The sequence below is a fragment of the Bicyclus anynana genome, chromosome 21 (genome assembly GCF_947172395.1).
Source record: "Bicyclus anynana chromosome 21, ilBicAnyn1.1, whole genome shotgun sequence".
NCBI classification, from domain to species: Eukaryota; Metazoa; Arthropoda; class Insecta; order Lepidoptera; family Nymphalidae; genus Bicyclus; species Bicyclus anynana.
In genome coordinates, this window is record NC_069103.1 from 12966361 (window position 1) to 12991808 (window position 25448).

At 40.1% G+C, this 25448-nt stretch overlaps 2 protein-coding genes across 4 annotated transcripts; one reads left to right on the forward strand and one right to left on the reverse strand.

Moving 5' to 3' along the window:
* The first annotated feature begins 82 nt into the window (after nucleotides 1–82).
* Nucleotides 83–14497, forward strand: LOC112054465 (alanine--tRNA ligase, mitochondrial). The gene is made up of 14 exons (XM_024094260.2): nucleotides 83–495; nucleotides 1691–1864; nucleotides 2531–2676; nucleotides 3221–3376; nucleotides 4207–4351; nucleotides 5165–5298; nucleotides 6191–6494; nucleotides 7413–8236; nucleotides 8520–8672; nucleotides 9735–9861; nucleotides 10819–11033; nucleotides 11517–11718; nucleotides 12562–12690; nucleotides 13578–14497. The coding sequence occupies exons 1-14, from the start codon at nucleotides 301–303 to the stop codon at nucleotides 13716–13718; spliced, it is 3045 nt and encodes a 1014-aa protein (XP_023950028.2). The 5' UTR covers nucleotides 83–300; the 3' UTR covers nucleotides 13719–14497.
* A 98-nt stretch (nucleotides 14498–14595) lies between these two features.
* Nucleotides 14596–25242, reverse strand: LOC112054488 (protein CLP1 homolog). 3 transcript variants are annotated; one of them, XM_024094288.2, is made up of 9 exons: nucleotides 25029–25241; nucleotides 24761–24922; nucleotides 23418–23637; nucleotides 21722–21892; nucleotides 20679–20767; nucleotides 19787–19888; nucleotides 18115–18246; nucleotides 17344–17525; nucleotides 15360–15471 (listed from the first exon to the last, which is right to left on the reverse strand). In XM_024094288.2, the coding sequence occupies exons 1-9, from the start codon at nucleotides 25119–25121 to the stop codon at nucleotides 15360–15362; spliced, it is 1263 nt and encodes a 420-aa protein (XP_023950056.1). In that variant the 5' UTR covers nucleotides 25122–25241. The 3 variants fall into 3 exon arrangements, 2 of the variants coding, with proteins under 2 accessions (XP_023950074.1, XP_023950056.1); XR_008251908.1 differs by having other exon boundaries at nucleotides 15383–15471; nucleotides 16652–17525; nucleotides 25029–25240; XM_024094306.2 differs by lacking the exon at nucleotides 17344–17525 and having other exon boundaries at nucleotides 14596–15471; nucleotides 25029–25242.
* Between the last annotated feature and the right edge of the window lie 206 nt (nucleotides 25243–25448).

The window sequence follows — 25448 nt, forward strand, 5'->3', positions numbered from 1 at the left end:
AGAATAACTAATAAACTTCTAAATGTATCCGAATATTCCATATTTAAAATGTTGACAGCGCCTTGTCTACTGTCAGACCCGACACACTATACGTCAATGTCAAATATTCGCAAAAGTTTTGTTTTGTTGAAAAATTTTGCGAATTTTTAGATCAACACTCAACAGTAAAATGCAAAAAGTGTTAAAAAAATTATCGAAATTGAAATCATAATAATGTGTATATACCTATTTACCTAAAAACTAACGCAAGAAAGGGTTTTATTACAATACGTTTTGAGATTTTTACCGTAACCTGAAAATATGTTACGATTACTAGTTTTGAGGGGCTCGACCAGAAAAAACTCTCAAATACGGAGGAAATCATCGAGTAGCAACATAAGAAACACCTATATAGAGTACTTCGTTGAGAATCATGGTCACAAACATATAAAATCAAGCTCAGTTGTACCGCTATGCGACCCTACAGTACCCTTTGTGAATGCTGGAATGAATCAGGTATACTTCCTTGCACTGTGAATTCTTTATACAACAATGAAATGTATGTTTGCGACAACTAAATAACATTCTTTAAAATACTGAAGAAATAAATTTTGTTAAACAAAATACCTATTTAATGTAGATACATTGCAAACTGAATATTTGGCAAGGATGGTTACACTGAACAGTTGCCAGCAGCACAGTAACACAATATAGTCTCTAGTTCACATTTTAAGTACAAAAGCTTCTATTTATAAATCTACAACAATGTCTGTAATGTTAAATTTGTTCAAACAAAACAATGACCAATCAAAAATATAATTACAAAGTGTGTTTTTTAAACTTTAATACTTTATTTTTGATTTGTCCATCATATTTTTTAAGTATATAACCAACTAGCTGATGCCCTGCAGTTTCACCCATGCTGTTTCTGTTCCTATGAGAATATGGGGATAAAATATCACCCATAACACTCACAAATAACTTGACTTTCTACTACTAAAAACACCACAAACTTTACACCTATATTGTTAGTATAGATTTTCAACCTGCGTTGGAGAAGTATGCTGGGTCTGTTTTAAATCCCCCCTCCTATAAGATGGGAGGCCCTGTAGTAGGCCTTGTAAAACAGTTTTCCAAGGTGTAAAGCTATGATGATACTTTTTTTTATATAGTATAAGCAAGTGCTTAGCTGCAATCATGCCTGATGATAAGCAATCATGATGATGATCAGCCTATGGTGAATTGCACTTGCCTAGAAGATGCCTATTCACTATTAAAGATACCCATATTGTAAGTGGTGGAGAAAACAGAAGCTGGAACAGCATTCTATATCTTTGCAGTGCATAGAAGGAAAGAAGAACTAAACCTTTGTAAACGTCCAAGGAATATTGACGATGACAACAACTTACACATCATCATTTCCTTTCCCTTATCTTAAGTGGGGTCAGAAAAATATGTCAATCAAATTCTCAGTTAGATGGGTTATTCTAACCGCCACCTTTCAGTTCAATGGGCATCTCATTGGTAGTGGGCCCTTTGTCGGAATGTGGGTAACACTATTACCGTTTAATCTGTTATATTGTTACCCACTTGCAACATTTTCCCTTTTACAACATTCACAGAAAGATGTGGAGCGGCCCTATTATTTCACCAGAAACCGCACAGTTACAACAACTTACACAATACTCTAATAAGATGCTCTTAATTGCAGTTCAAAGGTGTATTCCTCGGAGTGGTAGATGCCCCCTGCCCCAGAGCAGTAAACTCTCAGAAGTGTGTGAGGGTGGGGGGTAAACACAATGATTTGGATCTGGTTGGCATGGATGGACATCATCACACTTTCTTTGAGATGCTGGGGAATTGGTCTTTTGGAGATTATTATAAGGTATTTTGTTTATTTTAGTTCATTTATCGCCTGGTGGTATGTATAAATGCCATTCCCTACCCAGTTCTTGTAGTATGAGACAAAAGTTTCACTAGTGTTCCTCCCTCAATCAAATCTACCTGTAACCTTTGTTAACCTGATAGTATTCCATTGGTTTGTCAGGTCTCCATTACCTGCCCTATCCTCCCTGGTTTCTACTGTTTCCAGTACAGGGTCCTTAGCCATGTGGCACATCAATTCTCTTTCTACAAACGCTAAGGCTTTGAAGACTAACAAAACGTATGAGAATGACAGGTCTGATGAACAACTTGACCTCGTGACCTGTAGATAGTGAATGTCATTCTCATATATTTTTAAATTTTGGAAGCGTTAGCTTTTGTAGAAAGAGAATTGACATGCCACATGGCTACAGTCCCAGATTATTCAAATCAACATAATATACAATCCTGAACAATTATTGATTGGCAAAAGACATGTCATGCTTATCTTTATTGTATCTATTGTAGTTTGTCAACTTGTCAACTTTTATGAATAAAAACTGCATTATCACTTGATTTCTTTTTAATGTTAGACTAATGGATGATGATTTTGAAGCATTACTACATATGATTTTTTTACATAATATAATGGTGATAAATATATTTGATGAAGATTGTGTTATTGCAGAAGGAAGCATGTCAGATGGCCTGGGACCTGCTCTTGGGACCATATCGGTTAAAGCCAGATAATCTGCTGGTGACTTATTTTGCTGGTGATGCAGTCATTGGCCTTGAGGAAGACAAGGAGTGTAGAGATATTTGGAAACAGATTGGGTGAGAACTTGAACTGTAGAGATTTTGGCTGTAAAGTTATTTATATTTGTAGTAACTGGGTATCCCTTCCTTTATAATTGTAAAATTGAAATTGGAAACCCTGGTTTTTATACATTACATTGCATTCTACATACATATTAAGATTTCAATATTTTCTAAAATATTTCAGCAAGTTTATTTATCTCAGTACCTTTGATACGGAGGTTGTAGGTTCAAATCCAGTAAGGGGCATGCATGTCTAACTTTTTGTCTCAAACAGTGAAGGAAAAACATTGTGAGGAAACCTGACAATTATCTCAATTCTCTATTTGTGTGAAGTCTGCCAATCCGCATTTGGCCAGCGTGGTGGATTAAGGCCTAACTCCTTGTTGAGCACGAGTCGCCTCTCAACAGTGAGCCGAACATAATTTTAAATCCCTATACCGCTGGATACATACAAGATGCCTATGTCCAGCAGTGGACATACAACAACTGGTAATAATGAATGATGATTTAGGGGATAAAAAAATAAACTTTTGATATAAGTTATTTTGACAATTCTCAGAGTGCCCTCAAGTCGCATCAAAGCCCACGGCGCTAGAGACAACTTCTGGGAAATGGGCCCCACTGGCCCCTGTGGGCCCTGCACCGAGATACACTATGTGCATCCAGATGGCTCCCTCACGGAAATATGGAACATTGTATTCATACAATGCAACAGGTAATGTATTTATAGACTGCAAGAACTTGATATCTTTCTTTACTGCCTCTTTTGAAGAAGTCTCTAAAGACTTAAAGATGAAGCAATATTACAAAACTGCTGAAAAAGTGTTTCCCTAAAGAAAAAATTTCCATTAGTTCATTTTAGTTTTTATTATGGATGCCCAGGATGACTAGGATGCCCTGATGTTTCAAATGTATTTGTAGCCCAAACGGTCACTATGCTAGGACACAATAAAAACAGAAAAATCTCTTTGACAAAAAAATTTAACTGACTCCAAAGACATATTACTCTAATAATCTTTTTATCATAAAAATGCAACCAACAAAGACATATTTCAGTTATTTTGATTTTAACACAAAATAACTAAACTGATTCTCATGAAAATGAAATGGGATCAATCTGGAAGTATACTCTTTCAAATAAAAAAAGAATTTCCAAAATTGATTAATAAGTTACGAACTTATGAGGTAACTAATATTGAAAAAAAAGACATATGCGTCGAATTGAAAACTTTCTTCTTTCTTCTTCTAACTAAAACTGTTGTTAAAATTTTAAAGTGAAAAATAACATTGTGACTGTGATTTTTATTTTTTGGTGAAGATTGAAGGTGGCGCTTTGCCTAATAGACTCTTAAAGTTTATTTTGTTTTTTGGCACTGCCTTCAAACTGAATTCAGAACATGATTCTTTGTTTTTTAGAGTAATTTTAATGAAGTCTGTTAATTTTTTTTTATAAAGATTGTATTTCTCTGTTTTTAATGTGTAAAAAGATTTTATTTATACCATTGAAATTTTAATATTGCTAAGTGAACCATGACCTCATAATAGAGAAGCGGACGGCAAGGTGGTAGGGCTCCGCAAGCAACACGTGGACACCGGCATGGGGCTCGAGCGCATGGCGGCGCTGCTTCAGGGGGTGCCTTCCAACTACGACACCGACTTGTTCAGACCCATCCTTGATGCTATACATAAGGTACCTATTTGTTGAGCTTGTCAAATTAAAAGGTTATTTTTTGAGCTTTTTGTGACAAGAATGTCTACGAAAGCACTAGCACAATACTTATTTATTACTAGCGGACTCCCGCGACTTCGTCCGCGTGGAATTTAGTTTTTCACAAATCCCTCGGGAACCATAGATTTTTCCGGGATAAAAATTACTAGCCTATGTGTTAATTCAGGCTATAATATATCTTAATACCAAATTTCAGCTAAATCGGTTTAGTAGTCGAGGCGTGAAAGATTAACAAACATTCATATCATCAAAATCATCAGTTTTTGCAAATCTCGGGAAACTATAGATTTTTTCGGGATAAAAAGTAGCCTATGTGTTAATCCAGAGTAAAATCTATGAGCATTCCAAATCGCTTCAGTAGTAGCGGCGTTAAAGAGTAACAAACATACAAACTTTCGCGTTTATAATATTAGTAGGATTTCTGACGCACTACAGCGTCACTTAAACTTTTAATGCTTTGGTCGCCAGTATTAAAATTGTTTTAGCTTACATTTAAAAAGGCTTAACTATTTTTTTATTGAGTTACAGAGACTTCTGAATAGACAAGTAGACTCTAGATAGTTTCTGATTTCGTTTCTGAGCTTTTTATGACAGAGTCTATTTAGGAAAACAAGCAGGCAAACAGCGTCACTTACACTTTAAATGTTTTGGTTGTAATTTTTTTTGTTTTTTTAACCAACATTTAGCTAAACTCAAAAATACTTTAAAACAAACTTGCAATCTTTTTTATTGTACACTTGAAAGTTAATTAGTATTTATTCTAACGAACCTAAGAACAGTAACGGCGTGTCGGCATACAGCGGCAACTACAACGCTGACGCAACGTTGGACCAGGCGTACAGGCGACTAGCCGACCACGCGAGGATGATCAGCGTTTGCCTCGCCGATGGAGTGTTTCCTTCCACGAGGTATGTGCTCAAAAATGGATAGTTATAAAATATAATATCCTATTTTAGAATTTAAACTATCGTGAGTGTTATTCATATTAATTGATTATGAAACACGGCTAAAACTGACGTGATATTACGTCGGAGTATGCCCGACTAGTTTCGAACCCATACGGGGCCCTTAGTCATGAGCTGGTTCTTGCATCGCGGTACGATCCAAACTGCGAAGCGGCTGCGCGACGCGCTGCTGCACGCATTGCGCGCGCGGAGAGGGGTTGAGTGGTGGGGAGTGAAGGTTCCGTTACACCCTCAGACGGTTCATTAATGTTATCTTCATTAGACTCGTCTTCTTGTAAGCAAACCGAACTAATGCTAATAATCTTGTTCCAAGTTTGATGTATGTGACAATGAAAGAAATAGCGGTTTCCACGCTGTGGGCAGCAACCATCCATGATCCCGATTAAAACTAGTCGGGCATACTCCGACGTAATATCACGTGAGTTTTAGCCGTGTTTCATAATCAATTAATATAATATCCTAGTAAAAACATGGAAACTTTTGTTTACCATAAAAAGTTTATAGTAAGTCAACCTTCACTGATGAACATAGATTGACACTAACTTTTTTTGAAACTTCTATAGAAAAAAAAATCCGTCGTACAAGATTTTTGCGTAACTTTTACCGTTTACATAGCGCACGTAATGGAACTTTTCAAAAGGAATATTATGGTCGTAAAGTTAACAGATATCTTGAGTTTGTTGTGGGCTCTTCTCGGACTAAGGCACGTTTGGAACCCCCGTAACTTTAAAGTTTTCGACTTTAATTATCACTATTAACTCATGACATTTCAAACGTGCTTGTACACTCAACCTAATTCAAATAAATGAACTTTGATCAAAATTTCGTTTTGCAGTCTCAACTTAAAACAAATAATGCGCAAGTCTTTCAAAATAAGCACAGACGTCTTCCAAAATCCCAACCTACTTTCAATCCTATACAACGAAGTGAGGAACACGTTAGGGGATACCTACCCCGAATTGGCATTGAGGGAGAAGGAGGCTAAACTAGTAATAGACCACGAGAGGGAAGGTTACGCTAAACTGAGGACGAGTCTTAGGAAGAAGTGGAAGGATTTGGTGCAATTCTACCCTGAGGTGGCTGATTTGAAAGACGTCGAAATTGCCGGCTTTACTTTGGGTTATAGGGAATTTAAGGAGGTGAGTAGTGTCATTTATAACTCTTAACTAGCGGATCCGTTCAAGCTTCGCTTTGACTTATGTGCACTTCTCCCCTAACCCTACTCTACACTACTCTACCCCTACCCTACCCCTTGAATGTTTCTATGAGAAATAGAACAGGGTTGTTTATATGGTTTTTCCGGCAATTATTCTAATCTTTCTCACCTTTTAAACCTTTCTGGTCAAAATGATTCAATTTGATTTGATGAAACATTGCAATAGATTTCGAGATAAGAAAAATCCGTTCAGCCGTTTTCGAGTTTTAGCGAGACTTCTCTTTAGTGAAAAAGAAATCTTTGAGACCAGGCACGGGCCTATGTCGCAGGACAACCTGACCTACAAAGTGGTTGCTAAAATTATATTTTATTTTATTTTAGTTAAATTTAAAAAATTGTATTAATTATAAGTCAAAATGTAAAAGGTCAGCGAATAAAGGCTTTTATTATTTATTATTATTACGGGTGTAGGGTTGATAACATGTTAACATTTCCCTTCTTGATTCTCGTTATTCTCCTTGCCCAGTCATATTTGGTAAGATACACCCTACAGAGCGGCTTTGGATACCCATTCTAATAACATTAGCTGGAGCTCTAGTGAGGCCACTGATAACCATGTTATTAATTTATATTATTGGGATGTTTTAGCTTTAGGCGTTCTCTATTTTTCTCTTACCAAAGCACATCACGTCATGTTATAAGAGTTTAACGTACGTCATGATTTTTTTTCCAATCCAAATCCAACCAAGTTTTAGTGATACTAACATACTGTAAATCATTTTTACAAGCTCCCTGCCCAATTTCATCTTTCTACATCGAGCGGTTTCGGGGAGATTTCGCTTTTAATTATGTATTTATAATTTAGATATATGTATACAAATGTTTATATATAACATTTCAGACTATGGCAAAGTTGAAATCGAAAATAATACCCGGCGATTTAGTATTTAAGTTGTACGACACGCACGGCTTCCAAGAAGACGTGATACAGAGGGTGGCCCATGTTAACAACTTAGAAATAGACAAACAAGGATTCTGGAAACATCTCTCCGATCATAGGTCGAGACATAAAACAGCATTCAAAGAACGGGCATCTGATAGAGGGTCGTTATTTGACAACGCAATAGACAAACTAAACAAAATTGGTATATACAAAACTGACGATAGTCCTAAATACGATATAAGACAAATAAAAGACCAAATCACCTGTGAAAACGTAGACACTAAATTAGTAGCAATATTAAACGAAGACTGCGAATGGATAGACTTCTCCGAGCCGAGTGAAAACCAACCTTATTATCTAACGACTGAAAGCACAAATTTCTACTGCGAGGAGGGCGGCCAAATTGCCGATCGTGGCTTGGCGTATTTCAGCGAAGACATCGGCTTCAAAATAGAAAGCGTTTTCAAAATACGCGACATAGTTTTCCATAAAGGGTACTTCGTTTTGAACAGAAATAATGAGAATAGTTTGTCAGAAACGAGTTTTTATATAAACAAAGGTCAGAATGTGACCTTGGAAGTTGACAATGAGAGGAGATTGAATATAATGAGGAATCATACCGCTGTGCATTTGTTGAACGCGGCTGTGAGACAAGTTCTGAGGAACAGTGTGATATGTCAAATAGGGTCGAAGGTCACTGACAAGGGGTTGTCTCTGAGCCTGTCGGTGTATGGGGATAAATTGTCGCAGGATGTCATTATGGAAGTTCAACATTTAATAAGGTAAAACAACATTTTAATTATGACTAATTTGTATTACAACACTTAATATTTACACCACATCAAGACAATACAGTCATGTGGTCTTTTTCAGTTTGTTGTGAAAAACAGCTTAATTCTGTTTTACTAAGTGTATTCAGGAAGCTGCTACCAGATTGGCTCTAAGTTTAGATTATATTTCAGTCAAATTTCCAGTGTTTCTTGTTTTAATATTTGAAGCCAATTTTTCGAACATATTTCTTATATAAAATGCACCATACCCACTTAATTTTTCACCCTTTCTCAGAGACTCCATCAAGGCCAATGCGCCAATTGTGTCGCAGGTGCTCAACAGTGCTCAGTTGTCTGCACAACTGTCTAGTGTGCTAATGGTGCCTGGGGAGACCTACCCTGAGTCGGGCATCCGTTTGGTCTCCACTGCGCGACCCTTGATATCCAGGTGAGTCTGGGCATTGAGTTTTTTACAAGAGTATGTTAACGGCGAGCAAGAAGACTCAATACGAAAAATGCGAAATTAAATATCAATAAAAAAAATGCATCTCCCGTGACATATTGGCTTTTTTTTCTTCCAAGAAATTGTTAGTAACAATTCTCAAAAACAAAATTAATTTATTTCAATTAGGCTTAGTTTACAAGCAAGATGGTAATTAAAGTTACGAGGGTTCAAAAAGGCCTTGGCCTGAGAGGAGCACGTACACTTCCGTGCCTCGGAAAACACTCTGCCATCGGTCACGGTCGTCATCACCAACATATGATAACGATTGTAATCGAAGAACAGAGTTAAACATTATCACCCTAAGCTTTATTGAAGCTATTTTATAATGGGGATGATGACTAGGTTTGAATATATTGATTTTTATGATACATTCGGGTAAATAAGGTCAATGTTCACTAATTTATACATAAAAAGCAAAGATTGTCTGGATATTTGCAAAATAAATAAGATTATAAAATTTCAAAATCTATTAAATTTTTTTTATCGTAATTAGATGAAAATTCATACAGTTTTAGCTTCCTTACATTAAATGTGACATTTTTCAATAAATGAACTATAAACATAAACGCACAAATAACAAAGATATTAGTAATTTTGTTTGAACGCCCGTACAAACCTAACGATCAGCGAGCCAACGACGTCACTAAATCGTACCATATGGGGCGTTTTTCAGGGATCCGCGGCAGCGCCGCAAATCTGACCCTTTAAATCCCTGTAGCTCCGAAAGTAATGATCGCAGATACCCTGTTACTTTTACAAAATTGCTTTGCTATTAGTATACTCTTAATTTCTGTACAATTTAAAAAATTGTCATCATCCCTATTAGCTGGCCTTAGATACGCGACACGAGATAATAGTTCTATTTTTCGTCTCTTTTGTAAGAGCAAAATTTCTATTTATCTGCTATTCTAGATAATATTATATATCTCGTCATGAAATCTTTGCTATTCCTAGGCTTTCAAAATAGGCTAATTACAATGATTGATGTAAACGTGTTGTGTGCAGGGAGCTGTGTTGCGGCACGCACGTGCCGGCGACGGGCGCGCTGGGCGAGCTGTGCGTGACGCAGGTGAAGGGCGCGGGCAGCAACTCGCCCACCTTGCACGCGCTCACGGGGGACGCGGCGGCGCAGGTATTTGTGATCAAGTGTGTTTTGTTGTCAGACGATACGACCAAATTTGTGTAGCTCCTCCAAACGACCGACCCTGCAGGCGCAGGCACCTACGGCGACGACGAGGATGACGCATCCACCGGACTTGACACCGTCCTTGCGCAGGATAGCGACGACATCGCACTCCGCGCAGGGGACTCCATCGAACCCGGCGCCGCCCCGACGCAGGATAGCGAGGAATCGCAGTCCGCGCGGGGCCTACGGGCTCGAAGTCCAAACCCTTAGGCTGAAAAGCCTCAACCCGGGAGGGGTTGGAAGAAATCACCGGGGGAGACACACATTTAAGTGTTGAAATGACGATGCGGTATACGCGGCGTTGTCGAGCCCCCCTTTCGATCTTTGCGAGAACAAATGATTTGAAGTCTTTAAGTCTACAGTTTTTGTACAGCAGTAGACATCCATAGGCAGATGATGATGAAAAATTATGTGTCATCGTAAAATGGTTAAAATTATAAAGAAAGGCAAAATTATGAGCTGCTGATACCGCTTAAAATTAGACCTACACTTTAAAATCAAACAGAAGGCGTGGCGAAGTGAGGCGAGGTCGCGGGAAGCGAAATTTGTTTTCACACTATCATATTCCATTAACTTCAATGTATTGACACAATAGGTCATACTAATTAACTCCCCACAATACCGTGATAGTGGATACGACCTCTGCCTCCGATTCCGTAAGGTGTGAGTTCGAATGCGGTCCGTGGCATGCACCTCCAACTTTTCAGTTGTGTGCATTTTAAGAAATTAAATATCACGTGTCTCAAACGGGGAAGGAAAAACATCGTGAAGAAACCCTCATACCAGAAAATTTTCTTAATGCTCTGCGTGTGTGAAATCTGTTGGCCTAAATCCTCTCATTCTGAGAGGAACTCGAGGTCAGCAGTAAGCCGAATACGGGTTGATAAAGAATTAACCCCACAGGCTCGGGAGCTGTTCTGTCGCGCACACAAGTTGGCGGAAGTCATAGACCTAGCGGAGCCAGCACGGGTGAAGGAGGAGGTCTCAGCCATAAAGCGCGAACTGTCCGAGCTGACGGGCGCGGGCGGCGCGCCGTGCGGCGAGTACGCCGACTGCCTGGCGCTGCTTGTGAACCTGACCAAGCGGGCCAGTACCAACAACAACGACGTGGCTCTGCAGTGAGTGTTACTTCTGTTACTGAACTGTTACCATCGAGAGACAGCAGTCCGAGTAGTACCCTAGCCAGAAACTAATTTTGTCAGTCTTTCCCCTCTGCGCCAATACTTGTGTTGTCCTTGAGCTAAGAAGAACTGCCAAGATGAATGCCCTTCCAGCGTACAATTTGAGCACCTTCAAGGCACGGGTAAATAGGCATCTTCAAGATCTTCTAGGTAATCGGTTCATCTTAGACCTCCATCGAACATGCCTAATGGAAAGCAATGGTGGTAATGGTGATAGTCGAGCTAGTCTCTGTAGACAGATAAAAACGCACCGCACTGCTGCATTGCATCGCATTTTTACCTGTCTTGCAACGCGACGCGGCGTCATCTACATGAAGCCTTACAGTATTTTACGATAACCATATTTCTGGGACTGGACAATTTAATTCAATAATACCTGAGTTTTAAAGTTCAACAGTCAAGTCAAATATGTGGTTTCAGAGCAATGGCGCAAGCGGAGATAGTGGAAGCGTGCGAGGAAGCGCAGCGCAGCGGGCGGCGCTTCGCCGTGCACTTCCTGCGCTGCTCCTACCTCATGCACAGCGACGGTGTGCGCGCCGCTGTCGCTGCCGCCCGCCCGCTGCCCGCGCTGCTGCTCGGCTGCGCGGGCGGCACCGTCGTAGCTGCTGCCCGAGTCCCGCAGGTAACACTTTAGCTTAGACAGTGTGCTTCCGTTGCTGCCGCCCGCCCGTATCAACCGCTGCGGCTCGGCGGTACCGTCGTAGCTGCTGCCCGAGTGCCGCAGGAATCACTTTAGCATAGACAGTGCGTTTCCATCGCTGCCGCCCGCCCGTACCCTACGCTGCTGCTCGGCGGCACCGTCATAGCTGCTACCCGAGAGCGGCAGGAATCACTTTAGCATAGACAGTGCGCTTCCGTTGCTGCCGCCGGCCCGTATCCTCCGCTGCTGCTCAGCGGCACCGTCGTTGCTGCTGCCCGAGTGCCGCAGGTAACACTGCGCCATATAAAGCGCACCACCCGCTGCCCTTACTGCTGCTCAGCGGCACCGTCATACTAGTGAACAGCTCATAATGCAAGCGAAGATCGTGTAGGCAAATAAAGAATTACTACAGTGCCGCAGGTTACATTTTCCATAGAATAACGCGCCGTCATCAATGCTGCACAAGTCCGTTTTAGCTCCAAATCCCGCTCTTTTAGGATAGAGGAAGCCCAAGTCCTACAAAGAGCCATTCAGAACAGGCTTCGGTTGATGATGATGAGTCTACAAGAAACCATCTAAGAGACGGAGTAGTGTCTTCTAAAATATAAAGTAACATAACGTCGGTCTAGATGTGATACCCCATAACTAACAATTTTTGGTAAAAATTGATTTTGATGGAGAAAGCTTCAAACAGTTTTTTCCGGTGGTAGCCCGTAAATATTATAGTACGTACATTGATACCTAAAAGATGTTTCTTGTCTCTCCTGTAAAGTTCGTCAATTTGCACCTACAAGCTATCACATCTAGATAAAATATATTTTGCAGAAAATGGTGACACCGAGTTTCACGGCAGAGAAGTGGTTGTCATGCTTGCTGCCCATCTTCAAAGCTAGCCTGCTGCCATACGACAGCGGACGCAGCGCGATTACACACGCAGAGATGAGTGACACCAAGGCAAGTAAAGTTTATCTCCTTTTGCAGTTCGAAGCCTCAACAAATTCACATCAATACTCTACCGTGCTTGACATTATATCGTTGGATACAGAGTTTTGTGGTAACACTCTTGAGGTCCTCGATAATTATTACATATATTATTATATATATATATATATATATATGTATTTCCTTCACCCTTTGAGACAGTTCAAAGGGTGAAGGAAATACATCGTGAAGAAACGTGCATATCAGAGAATTTTCTTAATTCTCTGTGTGTGTGAAGTCTGCTAATCCACATTGGGCCAGCGTGGTGGACTATGGGCTTAATCCCTCTCCATTCTGAGAGAAGATTCGAGCTCAGCAATGAGCCGAATGTGGATTGATAATGATATGACTGGCATTGAAATGAACTTTTTAAAGCTTATAAAATACAAATAATAGGACACTAAAATTTATGATTACTCAAAAGTAGATGTGTTTTTAGTAGTTTGTCATGGCCTGCCCATGTTTATTGCCATTGTTATAGCTCCCACTTATTCTGAGACTTCACTGTATTCCGCTGCTTCAGCTATCACCAGGCTCCGGAAACTCTTCACATAGTTCTTCTTATGGAGTTAGAACTATTATTTTACTGTATAATATGCTCTGCGCATTACCAATTTGTCAACTCAACTCAACTTTCATTTATTTCTATCAATCGTTTATTATTTAATTCATTTTAATACTTGCTTGTTCCGTCAACTATTTTTGAAGTGATAATTTTTTATTGGAGGGTAAACTGCTTTGTAACGTAACGCGTTACGGCGCCCAGGCTTGCGGTCTCACGCATGCGGTTCAAATTATCACTTCTTGACGAGTCCTAAGACGTTTCTTACATATTATCATTATATATTTTTGTATGTCAGGTAAGCCTCATCAACTGCGAACAACTAGTTCAGGACGCAATGCGTGTAGCAATCAAATACGCGCAGGCACATTACAGGCATACGGAAGACGACGCAGAGACACGAGGCAAGGACAGGCACAAACACCAAGAACGGGCGTAGACTTAGCTAGACATCAACTAGTAATGATGATCTCTTCATACTAGTTTATGTAGCAGAAATAAAAAAAATATATATTTCTTAAATGTGAATACGCAAATTAATGCAATGAATAAAACAATTTATATGTATGTTTTGTAAAAGTCAATTAGGGTGTTTTATGTAGTTTTTGTATTTAATTGTCTAGTAATAACAATGGGAGTGTGTAAGTTATTAGTTAAAAGAAAAAGAACTGATTTATAACAAATGAAATTGTAAGAGTTGTCTTTCTATGAACTGTGTAACTTTTAAAGCCACAACAATAACTGACTTGTATCAGTGTGTTTAATGATGTCCTATGTTTTCTGATAGTTAAACATAATATTTTAATTAGGCATCAGAAATTATAAATGAAAATTTTTTATTGTTAGTAAAATAATGTTTGAATAAAATTCAGTGGCCATTTTTTATATTCAATTTAATTGTTTGTAAATGTTGTATTTCTACTTCTATAAATTAAATAGTTTTTAATAAAAGTTGTATGGTGCTTGTACATAGTTGAATAATGAGGGTATTATTTGGTGAAGATTCGAGTTGTGTTCAATTTTTATTTGTGAGCTCTTTGTAATTTCTATAATTAGTGCCTTGTTTGTTTTGCCAATTGTAATTTAATAAAATACATTCTGTATTTAAATACATTATAATGTAGGTAAACCTTTTGGGCTTATGGATGTGTTGATTGTAAATTATTTTTCTAGTCTGATATGTTAAATTAAATAAAACAATTTAAGTTTTTTACAAAATTAGTTTTATTTACAAAAATATGTAAAGACCATGTTATGTACATTGTACATAACATGGTCTTCCATCAATCAATCCTTTCAAAAATTTCCTTTCACAATATGCTTTGTCAAATTTAATCAATTTCATTATTAATATTGTAAAACAAAGATTGTATCCTTACACAAAAATATAGAAATACAATATTTTAAAGTTAACTGTGCCTACCTAACTACTTTGTACAATAGGAGTTGATTGTCTTGACTTGTTGACTTTTTTAACAGACGTTAAAAAAGCGTTTAAATTGAAAAATGCATTCCCAAATATATGTTCACAAGTCAGCGTTTTAAAAACGTGACTTTTTCGAGCTTTGTTGCAAGCTCTGCAGCGAACAGACCTTCATTTTACTTCATACTATATTTGAACGCTTTTTTTTAAGTTAAAAAAGCGCTCGTGCGATTGGTGGCTTACGCTGCTTTTTTTACACTGCATTTCCACTTAACAAAATGGAAATGCAGTGTAAGAAAAAAAATACTTGGGAACTGTATGTTTATCTATCTGTACTCTTGACATTCTGATAGTTGATGTAAATCATCATCTTTACCTTAGCCCAGGAGATAGTTGATGTACATGAAATCAATATTTTTTTGTTGACAAAGTTATTCACCGTTTTTAAAAACAAAACAATCAATGATTGTAAAATCAATCATGATTGCTACTACACTGTTGATTTAATTAAAAACGGATCGTCCAAAACGCACTTTTGATTTAGATAACACTTTTTACACAAAAACAGTATATTCCTGGATTTCACTAGAGTAAGTCAATATTGATAAAACTCAATTAGTCTCACTCAACTTAGAATCGAACCCAGTACTTCTTTGGCTAGTGGTTGTCCATATACTGTAGGTCTGACAGCAGTAGCACGGTGTTGGGGAGGGGGCGCGGCTGCGGCGACAGAATGGTGAGGGTCTGTCTCTCCATGTCTACTGCGGTGCTGCAACAAACATACAAACGTTCAGTTATTTATATACATAAATAATAAACCATCCAATATACTACAGCCTTTTTTGATGAGTACTGTTTACCAACAAAGAAATTAGCCAATGGTAGAAAACGGATGTCATTTCATAACTTGTTTATTTTAAATTATGTATAATTTGTTTATAAAATTGTAACACGTATCAACAATTTTTGGAGCTGGCGACTCGAGACCGTTTTGTTTGGAAGTTAGCTGTTAACTTTGACCATTAATAACAGGACCTGCCTCGCTGGCCGTTATCCCTCTGGCAAAGATCAAAAATCAATGATCTAACGCGTTTATAAAAACTGTTGCTATAGAATCGATGTTTCGTTGTTGTAATCGTTTTCGTCGTGTAAAGAGCTCCCTAAAAATGCCGGTTTGTGTAGTTGAATGGCATAAAGAACGGCCAAAAACTTGTACGCGCGCATGCCCAGCGGCGTGCGTCCCCCGGCAGTACTCACACGCACACGAAGCCGGCCAGGTTGCAGTGCAGCGCGCGCTCGTCGGGCCCGCCCGCGAACTACACGGCCAGCACGCGGTGCGCCAGCGCGCCCGACGGCCACACGCTCACCAGCTTCGTCAGCGCGTCCGACGCGCGCATGCCCAGCGGCGTGCGTCCCCCGGCAGTACTCACACGCACACGAAGCCGGCCAGGTTGCAGTGCAGCGCGCGCTCGTCGGGCCCGCCCGCGAACTACACGGCCAGCACGCGGTGCGCCAGCGCGCCCGACGGCCACACGCTCACCAGCTTCGTCAGCGCGTCCGACGCGCGCATGCCCAGCGGCGTGCGTCCCCCGGCAGTACTCACACGCACACGAAGCCGGCCAGGTTGCAGTGCAGCGCGCGCTCGTCGGGCCCGCCCGCGAACTACACGGCCAGCACGCGGTGCGCCAGCGCGCCCGACGGCCACACGCTCACCAGCTTCGTCAGCGCGTCCGACGCGCGCATGCCCAGCGGCGTGCGTCCCCCGGCAGTACTCACACGCACACGAAGCCGGCCAGGTTGCAGTGCAGCGCGCGCTCGTCGGGCCCGCCCGCGAACTACACGGCCAGCACGCGGTGCGCCAGCGCGCCCGACGGCCACACGCTCACCAGCTTCGTCAGCGCGTCCGACGCGCGCATGCCCAGCGGCGTGCGTCCCCCGGCAGTACTCACACGCACACGAAGCCGGCCAGGTTGCAGTGCAGCGCGCGCTCGTCGGGCCCGCCCGCGAACGACACGGCCAGCACGCGGTGCGCCAGCGCGCCCGACGGCCACACGCTCACCAGCTTCGTCAGCGCGTCCGACGCGCGCATGCCCAGCGGCGTGCGTCCCCCGGCAGTACTCACACGCACACGAAGCCGGCCAGGTTGCAGTGCAGCGCGCGCTCGTCGGGCCCGCCCGCGAACGACACGGCCAGCACGCGGTGCGCCAGCGCGCCCGACGGCCACACGCTCACCAGCTTCGTCAGCGCGTCCGACGCGCGCATGCCCAGCGGCGTGCGTCCCCCGGCAGTACTCACACGCACACGAAGCCGGCCAGGTTGCAGTGCAGCGCGCGCTCGTCGGGCCCGCCCGCGAACGACACGACCAGCACGCGGTGCGCCAGCGCGCCCGACGGCCACACGCTCACCAGCTTCGTCAGCGCGTCCGACGCGCGCATGCCCAGCGGCGTGCGTCCCCCGGCAGTACTCACACGCACACGAAGCCGGCCAGGTTGCAGTGCAGCGCGCGCTCGTCGGGCCCGCCCGCGAACGACACGGCCAGCACGCGGTGCGCCAGCGCGCCCGACGGCCACACGCTCACCAGCTTCGTCAGCGCGTCCGACGCGCGCATGCCCAGCGGCGTGCGTCCCCCGGCAGTACTCACACGCACACGAAGCCGGCCAGGTTGCAGTGCAGCGCGCGCTCGTCGGGCCCGCCCGCGAACGACACGGCCAGCACGCGGTGCGCCAGCGCGCCCGACGGCCACACGCTCACCAGCTTCGTCAGCGCGTCCGACGCGCGCATGCCCAGCGGCATGCACGAGTCGGGCAGCGACGGCGCGCCCACCTGACCACAAGCGACGCGTACAGTGACACATAAAGTCGCCATTTTGCAAAATATTGTACTAAAAGTGCGACAACTGCGACACCCTCACCGGTACAGATAAGTTAGTGGCACACTAGAAGAGTTTACCATTAGCTACGTCACAAGATACGTGGGTAGTCTGCGAAGTTCTGTCTGTGCAGTCTCCAGTCGGGATGGGTAAAAGCTTTTTCCAGTTACACATAAATCGGAAGGTGATCTTTGTTAGCAGTTTACTCTAAGCCGATTTCGAAAATTCCTTCACCAATAGAAAGCTATATTATTATTGAGTAATATACGAGTATATTTCATCCGCGTATCCGCGTATCCGCAGAACGTCCCTTAATCCTACTAAAATTATAAAGGCGAAAGTTTGTGTGTAAGCGTGTAAATATGTTTGTTCCTCTTTTACGCTGCGGCTACTGAAGCGATTTGGCTGAAATTTGGAATGGAAACAGATTTTACTATGGATTAACACATAGGCTACTTTTCATCCCGGAAAAATCCGCGGTTCCCGCGGGATTTGTGAAAGACTGAATTCCACGCGGTCGAAGTCGCGGGCGTCCGGTAGTACCTTATAAATCTTTAAGTCAGCGAACTTGACGTCGAAGGAGTGCGGGTAGTAAGGGGTCCGCTTGCCGTAGAAGTACTCGCGAATGCGCGCGTCGCGGGACTCGGCGCGCTGACTCGACGACCGCTCCACCACCTGCGGATATTGTAATAATAATATAATTCATTCATTTATTCATAAGAAAGTACAGAAGGTTTACAGAACAAGCTATAGACATACATACTTTCTACCTTGACAGGTGTATGAATATTAAAAGTAATATTATACTAACTAATCATTCCAATAATTAAATATTGAATCGGTGGTCACGGTTTTAGCAAATAAAAAAATACAAGTACAAGTAGCATAAATTTACATCAAATAAAAATATCTATCGACACATTGGTCACAGATCCATTGGTAATTCTAATATTAGACTCTGATCTTTTTTTTAAGAATGTTTCTGAAAAACAAAGCACATCAACATCGCCTATTTGTTTTCTAATATCTGATAATGTCACCTCAATATAATCACGTTTTGATAATAAACCCGCAATATTTTGATGAAAAACTGTAATTTTCATTTCACAGTCATTATGGACGAAAAAATTGTAATGAGTTTACAGTACTCGTATTATTTGATGTTTCTTGTTGATTATTTTTAATTTTTGAAAATAAAGTCATTTGTACATGTGTATACAAGCCCCGCACGTTGATATTGCGATGGAACCTTGTCACAATAACAGCTGCGTGACGTCATCAGTCGCACAAAAGGATAGCTAGCAAAAAAATGTGATAAAATAAAAATTAATATAATCTAAAAATAAAATCTTCTTATTACTATCTATATTTCTATAAGTATTTCTATTGTTACTTTGTTGGACTTTTTAAAGCGCAGTTTATATTTTGAATGACTAACTTAGATTCCTCTTTCTCTTTTACAAAATAATTGTCCACTTTAATTATCATTTCACGAGCACGACTGTTTATTAATTTCTTACTCATTTTAACGAGTAACAGGTACTAAAACTCAACAATAATAAACAAGATAAAACAAGACAACAAAAAGCTACAACATTTACTCGTAAGCGAGGGCTGACTTTGCGAACGGTACTGGCGGTGCGATGTCGACTACGTCACCAAGATGGCCGCCAGTCGCAATATCAACGTGATGATTTTAGGGGTGAGTCATTCGAACGGTCGGCTCGTATCGTCATGAGCCGAGATAGTACGAAATTCTTCCTCGTTCTTCCTCGAAATACCTCATTCTTGTCGTAACGTTCGATCCGTCCACACCTTTGGTTAGATAATCCTTTGTGGATTTTGGTATAGGCGTTGAGAATGACTTGAGTTAGTTTTAAAAGATATTTAACCCTACCTCCTTCGGCCACAAGTGCGGGACTTAACTCAAGGGTTCTTCTAGGGTTTATTGATATAACATTATTGGTGGGAATTGTTTGATCTGACAGACTTTCATTTAATAATAATTTTTAGTCCTTTGAATCCGATTTTGTTGGGTATGGGTCCTCTTAATATTGGTGGGTATGTTTTGGGTAACCAAAAAAAACTAATTTCAAGTAGTTTAGATATTAGATAATAGTTCGTCAAAAAATACTATTACTAGTATAACATTGTTACTAGTAATAGTATTTTTTGACGAGCTATTAAAGCATTGTTAGATATAATAATAACTTACCCCTCCACTCTTGGGCAAGTACACAACTTTGACAAACTTTGGCATGTCCCTCTTCAGTTCATTGTACAGTCTTTCATTGTCCAGCACTAGGATTACATCTACCTGCAACAAACAACTCTGTTGAAGAAAAATCTCAATAATGTACGAGGTTACTACACTATTGATGAGTTCCTTAACGATAAAGGTGCTTGGAGGCCATTGGATCAGCTTCCACCTTCACACAGGAAATAAAACTCTAAGAAATTGTAATTTAATTGTTATCAATTGTAAATTATAATACTGTATGACTTTTTCAAAAGAGCAACTGTTGAGTTTCTTGCCGGTATCTTCTCAGCAGAACCTGCCTTCCGAACCGGTGGTAGAATCTTTACAAATAGTCAACTGACGTGTCAAAACTGCTTATAAAATGAGCCTGCTTGGAATAAATGAATTTTGAATTTTTTGAATTTATCATTATCAGCCTAGCTAGTCTGAGCTGAAAATTTTATTAGAGACTGCCTATTAGTGTGACAATTTAATGACAAAAATTGGATATTCTTGATAAAACAAGCAATAAAATTCATACAAAGCATTTGTCTATAACATATACTCAACGCCAATGGCTGTAGGGTATAACAAAAGAATGGACTAACAAATCTGCATGCTTTTCTGAGTTCAAAACTGTAAACAAAATGTGATTCTTAATTTTGCACACTTAGTATCTCACAGCGCCTGGTCTAATTTTATAGCTTAGCTTGCCCAAAGATATTTTTAGTGCTAATGCTCTAACTGTCAAGGAGACGCGTGACATTTGTTTTTTATAGGTCTCACCGGCCTCACCCCGCTGCTTGTAAAGACTCATTCTGTTTCATTCTTTATTCTGTGTTTATAATGATAATAATACTAGACTTGCCTCGAACGCCTGAGCGGCGTGAGTCAGCACTTTGTAGCCGGCAGCCTTCACCCACCCACATGTGTTGATTATTACACCTGATGTGGATGCTGAAAATAATAATTAGAAAAATAATTATCCATATAGTCAGGGATCCGTAGAACATTTTTTATACCTGATTACTAATAAGTAAATTTTTCGTGAGTAGCATCTCGATGAGACAATCAACTTTTTTATTTACGAAAATTATTGATTCTGATAGCTAACTGAGTTACCAGGAAATGAAAATTTCTGAGCGTCGGAATGAGATTATATAGAAATGAAAATAAAAAAAAAACTAATGAAAATGAAAATTTCAGAGCATTGCATTATTAGTAATTATACAATTTAACTCTCTCGCGATGAAGCTACTCACGAAAAATTAACTTGTTAGTAATCAAGTGTAAAAAATATTCTACGGAGTTCTGACTATTAATTTTGATATAATCGGATGTCTTATGACGTCTTTGAAATAAGATGCAGATGACTTGCGGTTTGAGACATGTGATATTTAATTTCTTAAAATGCACGTAGGTAACTGAAAAGTTGGATGCCCCAGACCGGATTCAAACCAATGTTCTCAGAACCGAAGGCAGAGGTCATACTGAGCTATCACGAATCCACGTCAAAAATATTGCGTCCGTGAGTGATAGCTTGTAATTAATTTTTTATTGTATTTTTAATTAAGCTAATTTCAAAACTACTCATTAACATATTTTTATGTGATCTGGTCAGATAGATTAAAATATTTTGCGTATATATGAGCAATGGGGCCTTGGTTGTGTGTGTTCTAAAAGGGGATAATAATAATTTTTTATTAAAGGTAAAAGCACCCAGTATACATATTACATATTGATATAAAATAATAATAATAATTAATAATACAAATAGATATTAAAACTTACATACTAACTGGGAAGGTTAATAGACTCTTCCCAGGCGTCATTCTAGTCCGGAGTATAAACTATTTCCTATTATTAGGATTTAGGATAGTAAAAAGTTTTATGTGTCTTGCAATAACCTACCTTTCTTATTATTCTCGCACCGTTCCGCAATGACCTCAGCTAGCCGAGAAACAATCGTTTTATATAGCTCCAAGTTCTCTCCGGGGCTCTTGTGTCCGTAGTGGTACACCAGGGGGGCTTGCTGACTGAAACCCTCTTCAATGGACGCAGGCCGCTCTACCAGTAGTGCTCCTGATAATAATCCATACTAATGTTATAAATGATAGTACATCTGTCTGTTTTTTCACAGTGAAAAAAAGTTGCTTTTTAGGTGAATTTTGGGTACAGGATAGCTAAATGGGACCATGGTGCCAGTGGCGTGCACTTCATAGATGCAAAAATGCACTGCCTAACTAAAAAGGACTCAATACAAACCTAAGTTGGGCCACAGAATATGTAGTTGGACAAGGAATTTTCTAGTTTTTACTTATAGTGCATATCCTAGTTAAAAACCTTATGCACGCCACTGCATGGTGCAGAGCATAGGCTTCTTCTCCTTGATGTAGAGGCTGTCTTCAAGTTGTCCGTGTGTCACATTGACCGCTTCTGATCTACTGTGAGCGCCACTGACTAAATTTTGAGATTTTCTTCAGGTCCAGGTCTGGCTGGTGGAAGTCTTGAGCCGTGGCTAGTTACCACCCTACCGGCAAAGACATACCGCCAAGCGATTAAGCGTTTCGGTATGATGCCGTGTAGAAACCGAAATGTGTGGATTTTCATCCTCCTAACAAGTTAGCCCGCTTCCATCTTAGTCTGCATCATCACTTACCATCAGATGAGATTTTAGTCAAGGGCTAACTTTTAAAGAAAAAAAAAAGGTACATCAGCAGTTTATAATAATATAATAACTCTTACACATATATTTTATTTATTATACCAATCAACTGACAGCTTTGAGCAAATCGGTTAAGGAACTTTTAGTTACAGGCCCTATTATAGACATATTTAGTATTGTTTAACATTTACTGTCTTATACTGGCTCTTCTAGTTCTTTTTCCTGTGAGAATATGTTGATTAAATGACACTTACACATAGTGTGCCTCCATATTGGCAAAACAAATTCCAAAATTGTTTTAGTTGATTCAGAGATTATCCCTACAACCTCAGAAACTTGACCTCTGTAATATTAGTTATGTCAAATGACAAAGACAAGATTTGAATAAGTTATCCAACCTGGAGAAACTAACCCTAAGTATTTGAGTTATATTGTCTAATAACAGTTAAAAATTCTTGTATTCATAAAAAAAATGTTGCATAATATGTTGTAACATTTGTTTGTGTAACAAAATGGAGGACTTTGAAACCATGGTTCAAACTTTTTACATTTTTTTTTATTCTTTACAATTTAGCCTTCGACTACAATCTCACCTGATGGTAAGTGATGATGCAATCTGAGATGGAAGATTTACTAAACACAAGCTCATAGAAAAATTGTATTAGTGTTAAAGACATATAAGCAATAAAAAAAGCTTGGTATTGAATTTTACTATACAATTGTGTACTTTGTTCTAGATTTTGTAAAATGGTGATAAACATAAAAAAACAAACCCTGGCTGAGTTTGTTGTGGGCTATTCTCAGACCAAGTGTGTTTGGAACCCTCAACTTTCAATTAATTATTATCACAATTATTATTACCTGACATTTCAAAAGTGCTTTTATACTAAGCCTGATTGAAATTTTGACTTTGACGTTATACAAAAATTTAAACTAACTCACCAACAGTGCCTGGTACACTGATATGGCCTTGACCGACATCCAAATCAACATAAATAGGCCGTCGGCCCATCCTCACAGCGTAGTTCAGCAGTATCCTGGTCAATGTTGACTTGCCAACATCCCCAGGGCCTACCACCATGGTCACAGGTCCTCTTGTGTTCTCTTGCTCTGCTGCTACTCTCTGTTGCTCTAACGCAGCGTGCACATTGAGGTACACTACCTGAAAATATTTTCTTTTATACTTATCCAATATTATTTGTACTACAATATTCTAAATGTGTAACTTTGTGTAAAAGTGTGTATGTATGATACTCCTTTATGCAGCAGATACTGAACTGATTTGGATGGAATTTGGAATTTAAATAGATTTTACCTTAATTTAATGCAGTAAATCAAATGCAAACCAAGGGGCATCCGTGATATTCCAAAGGATACAAAATAACATACTTAGGACTATCACGGATGCCCCTTGGTTAACTCTCAACAATGAAACCCACGAATACCTTGAAATGCCAACTGTCTATGAGGAAATCAATAACTGTAAAAGCATAAAGAAAGGCTAACGCGACTTCCCAATCGCCTCGCTGGCTCATTGGTGGTAGCGCCGTGAATCAAACGCCTGAAGCGTGCTGGCATGCTCGATGACTAGGTGACGGCAGAGCTACGGCTCTCCTGTCAGAAACCGCCCTAAAGTCTCACAACTCACCTGCTTAAAGTCTAACGACTGATTGCAGATCCAAAGAGAAAAAAAAAAAAATTACCTTAACTCAGAGATTAATTTTATCAGATTGTGTAAAAAGGAATGCCCATTCCTGGCCCAGATCTACCCTAACCACCCGGCAATTTACTTTTATCTAAAAAAATTTAATTCATCCTTAATTGTCCACAACAGGCATAAAATTAGATTGTTGACCATGCAGCCTGACATTAATGATATTTTTTGAGGACTTATGATATTGGTTTGTTTGTAAATTTTCTTGTTTGTTGTTGTTGGTAACAGAAAAAAACATTACAAAAAAGAAATAATACTTCTTCAAGAAACATACTTTTATTAAGCCAATTATTTAACCAGATCCTTATTTATACCTCATATTATCATCTCCATATACTTTTATATGGGGGTATACCTGAGTTTCCTGAGCTGACGTTGTATGGGCCAGTGGGCATTCCCCCTAGTGAAAACCAGAATTTTACAGCACATAAAAATAGCAGAAGAGTTTCCACATCATAGGGAATTTCAGTGTGGAAACAAAGTAAGCTATTCAATATGGCATTACCTATTGATGATTTTTGTATGAAGTGTTTGAAAATTTTCGTTATTATAAAAAATCAGATATATCTACCATAGGCGTCTCTTTAGCAATATAGCTAACTTCTGTACGTCCTCGTAGCTCCACTATGCAACCATGCCACGTAAAGACCGCCACCTTGGCACCAGTGTGGAACTCATACGGTTTTCCTTTGACTAGTTCTGTTCCAAATAACTCCGCATATCCACTCTTTACCTGCAAACAAACAGAATGTTTGTTTAAACAATGAACTTTAGATCTATACAAGTCGCTTCGTAGTGCTTAAAACCAAATAACATGGAAAATATGGATAAAAATCCACCTCCAAAACAACTTTTTCGTTTTTAGATTCAACTTCGAACCGAAGTTCGGAGTCTGGCTCCAACTTGAACTCTTGCAACTGCACTTCTGTCATTATCTTAATATTAAAGGAAGGGACACTTGGTATAAACAATTCTTAAGATTTTAATTTTAATAATTTTAAACTAAAATGTTTTGCAAACACACATCACACCATAGACAAATGACGAAGTTTGACACTTCACACTTGACAGTTGACACAGAGTCCACGGACGTCAAATGAAGTCGTAGTCATAGATATTCTTATCAGATTGGATCTCAGACGAATTATATAGAGACCTGCCTGGCCGCCTCTCTGTTGCTCCTCCATCTCAAATGCCGTTTGTGTAGTAAAATGGTTAAAAAAATAACAACAACTTCTAGTTGAATATCTTTGAATATA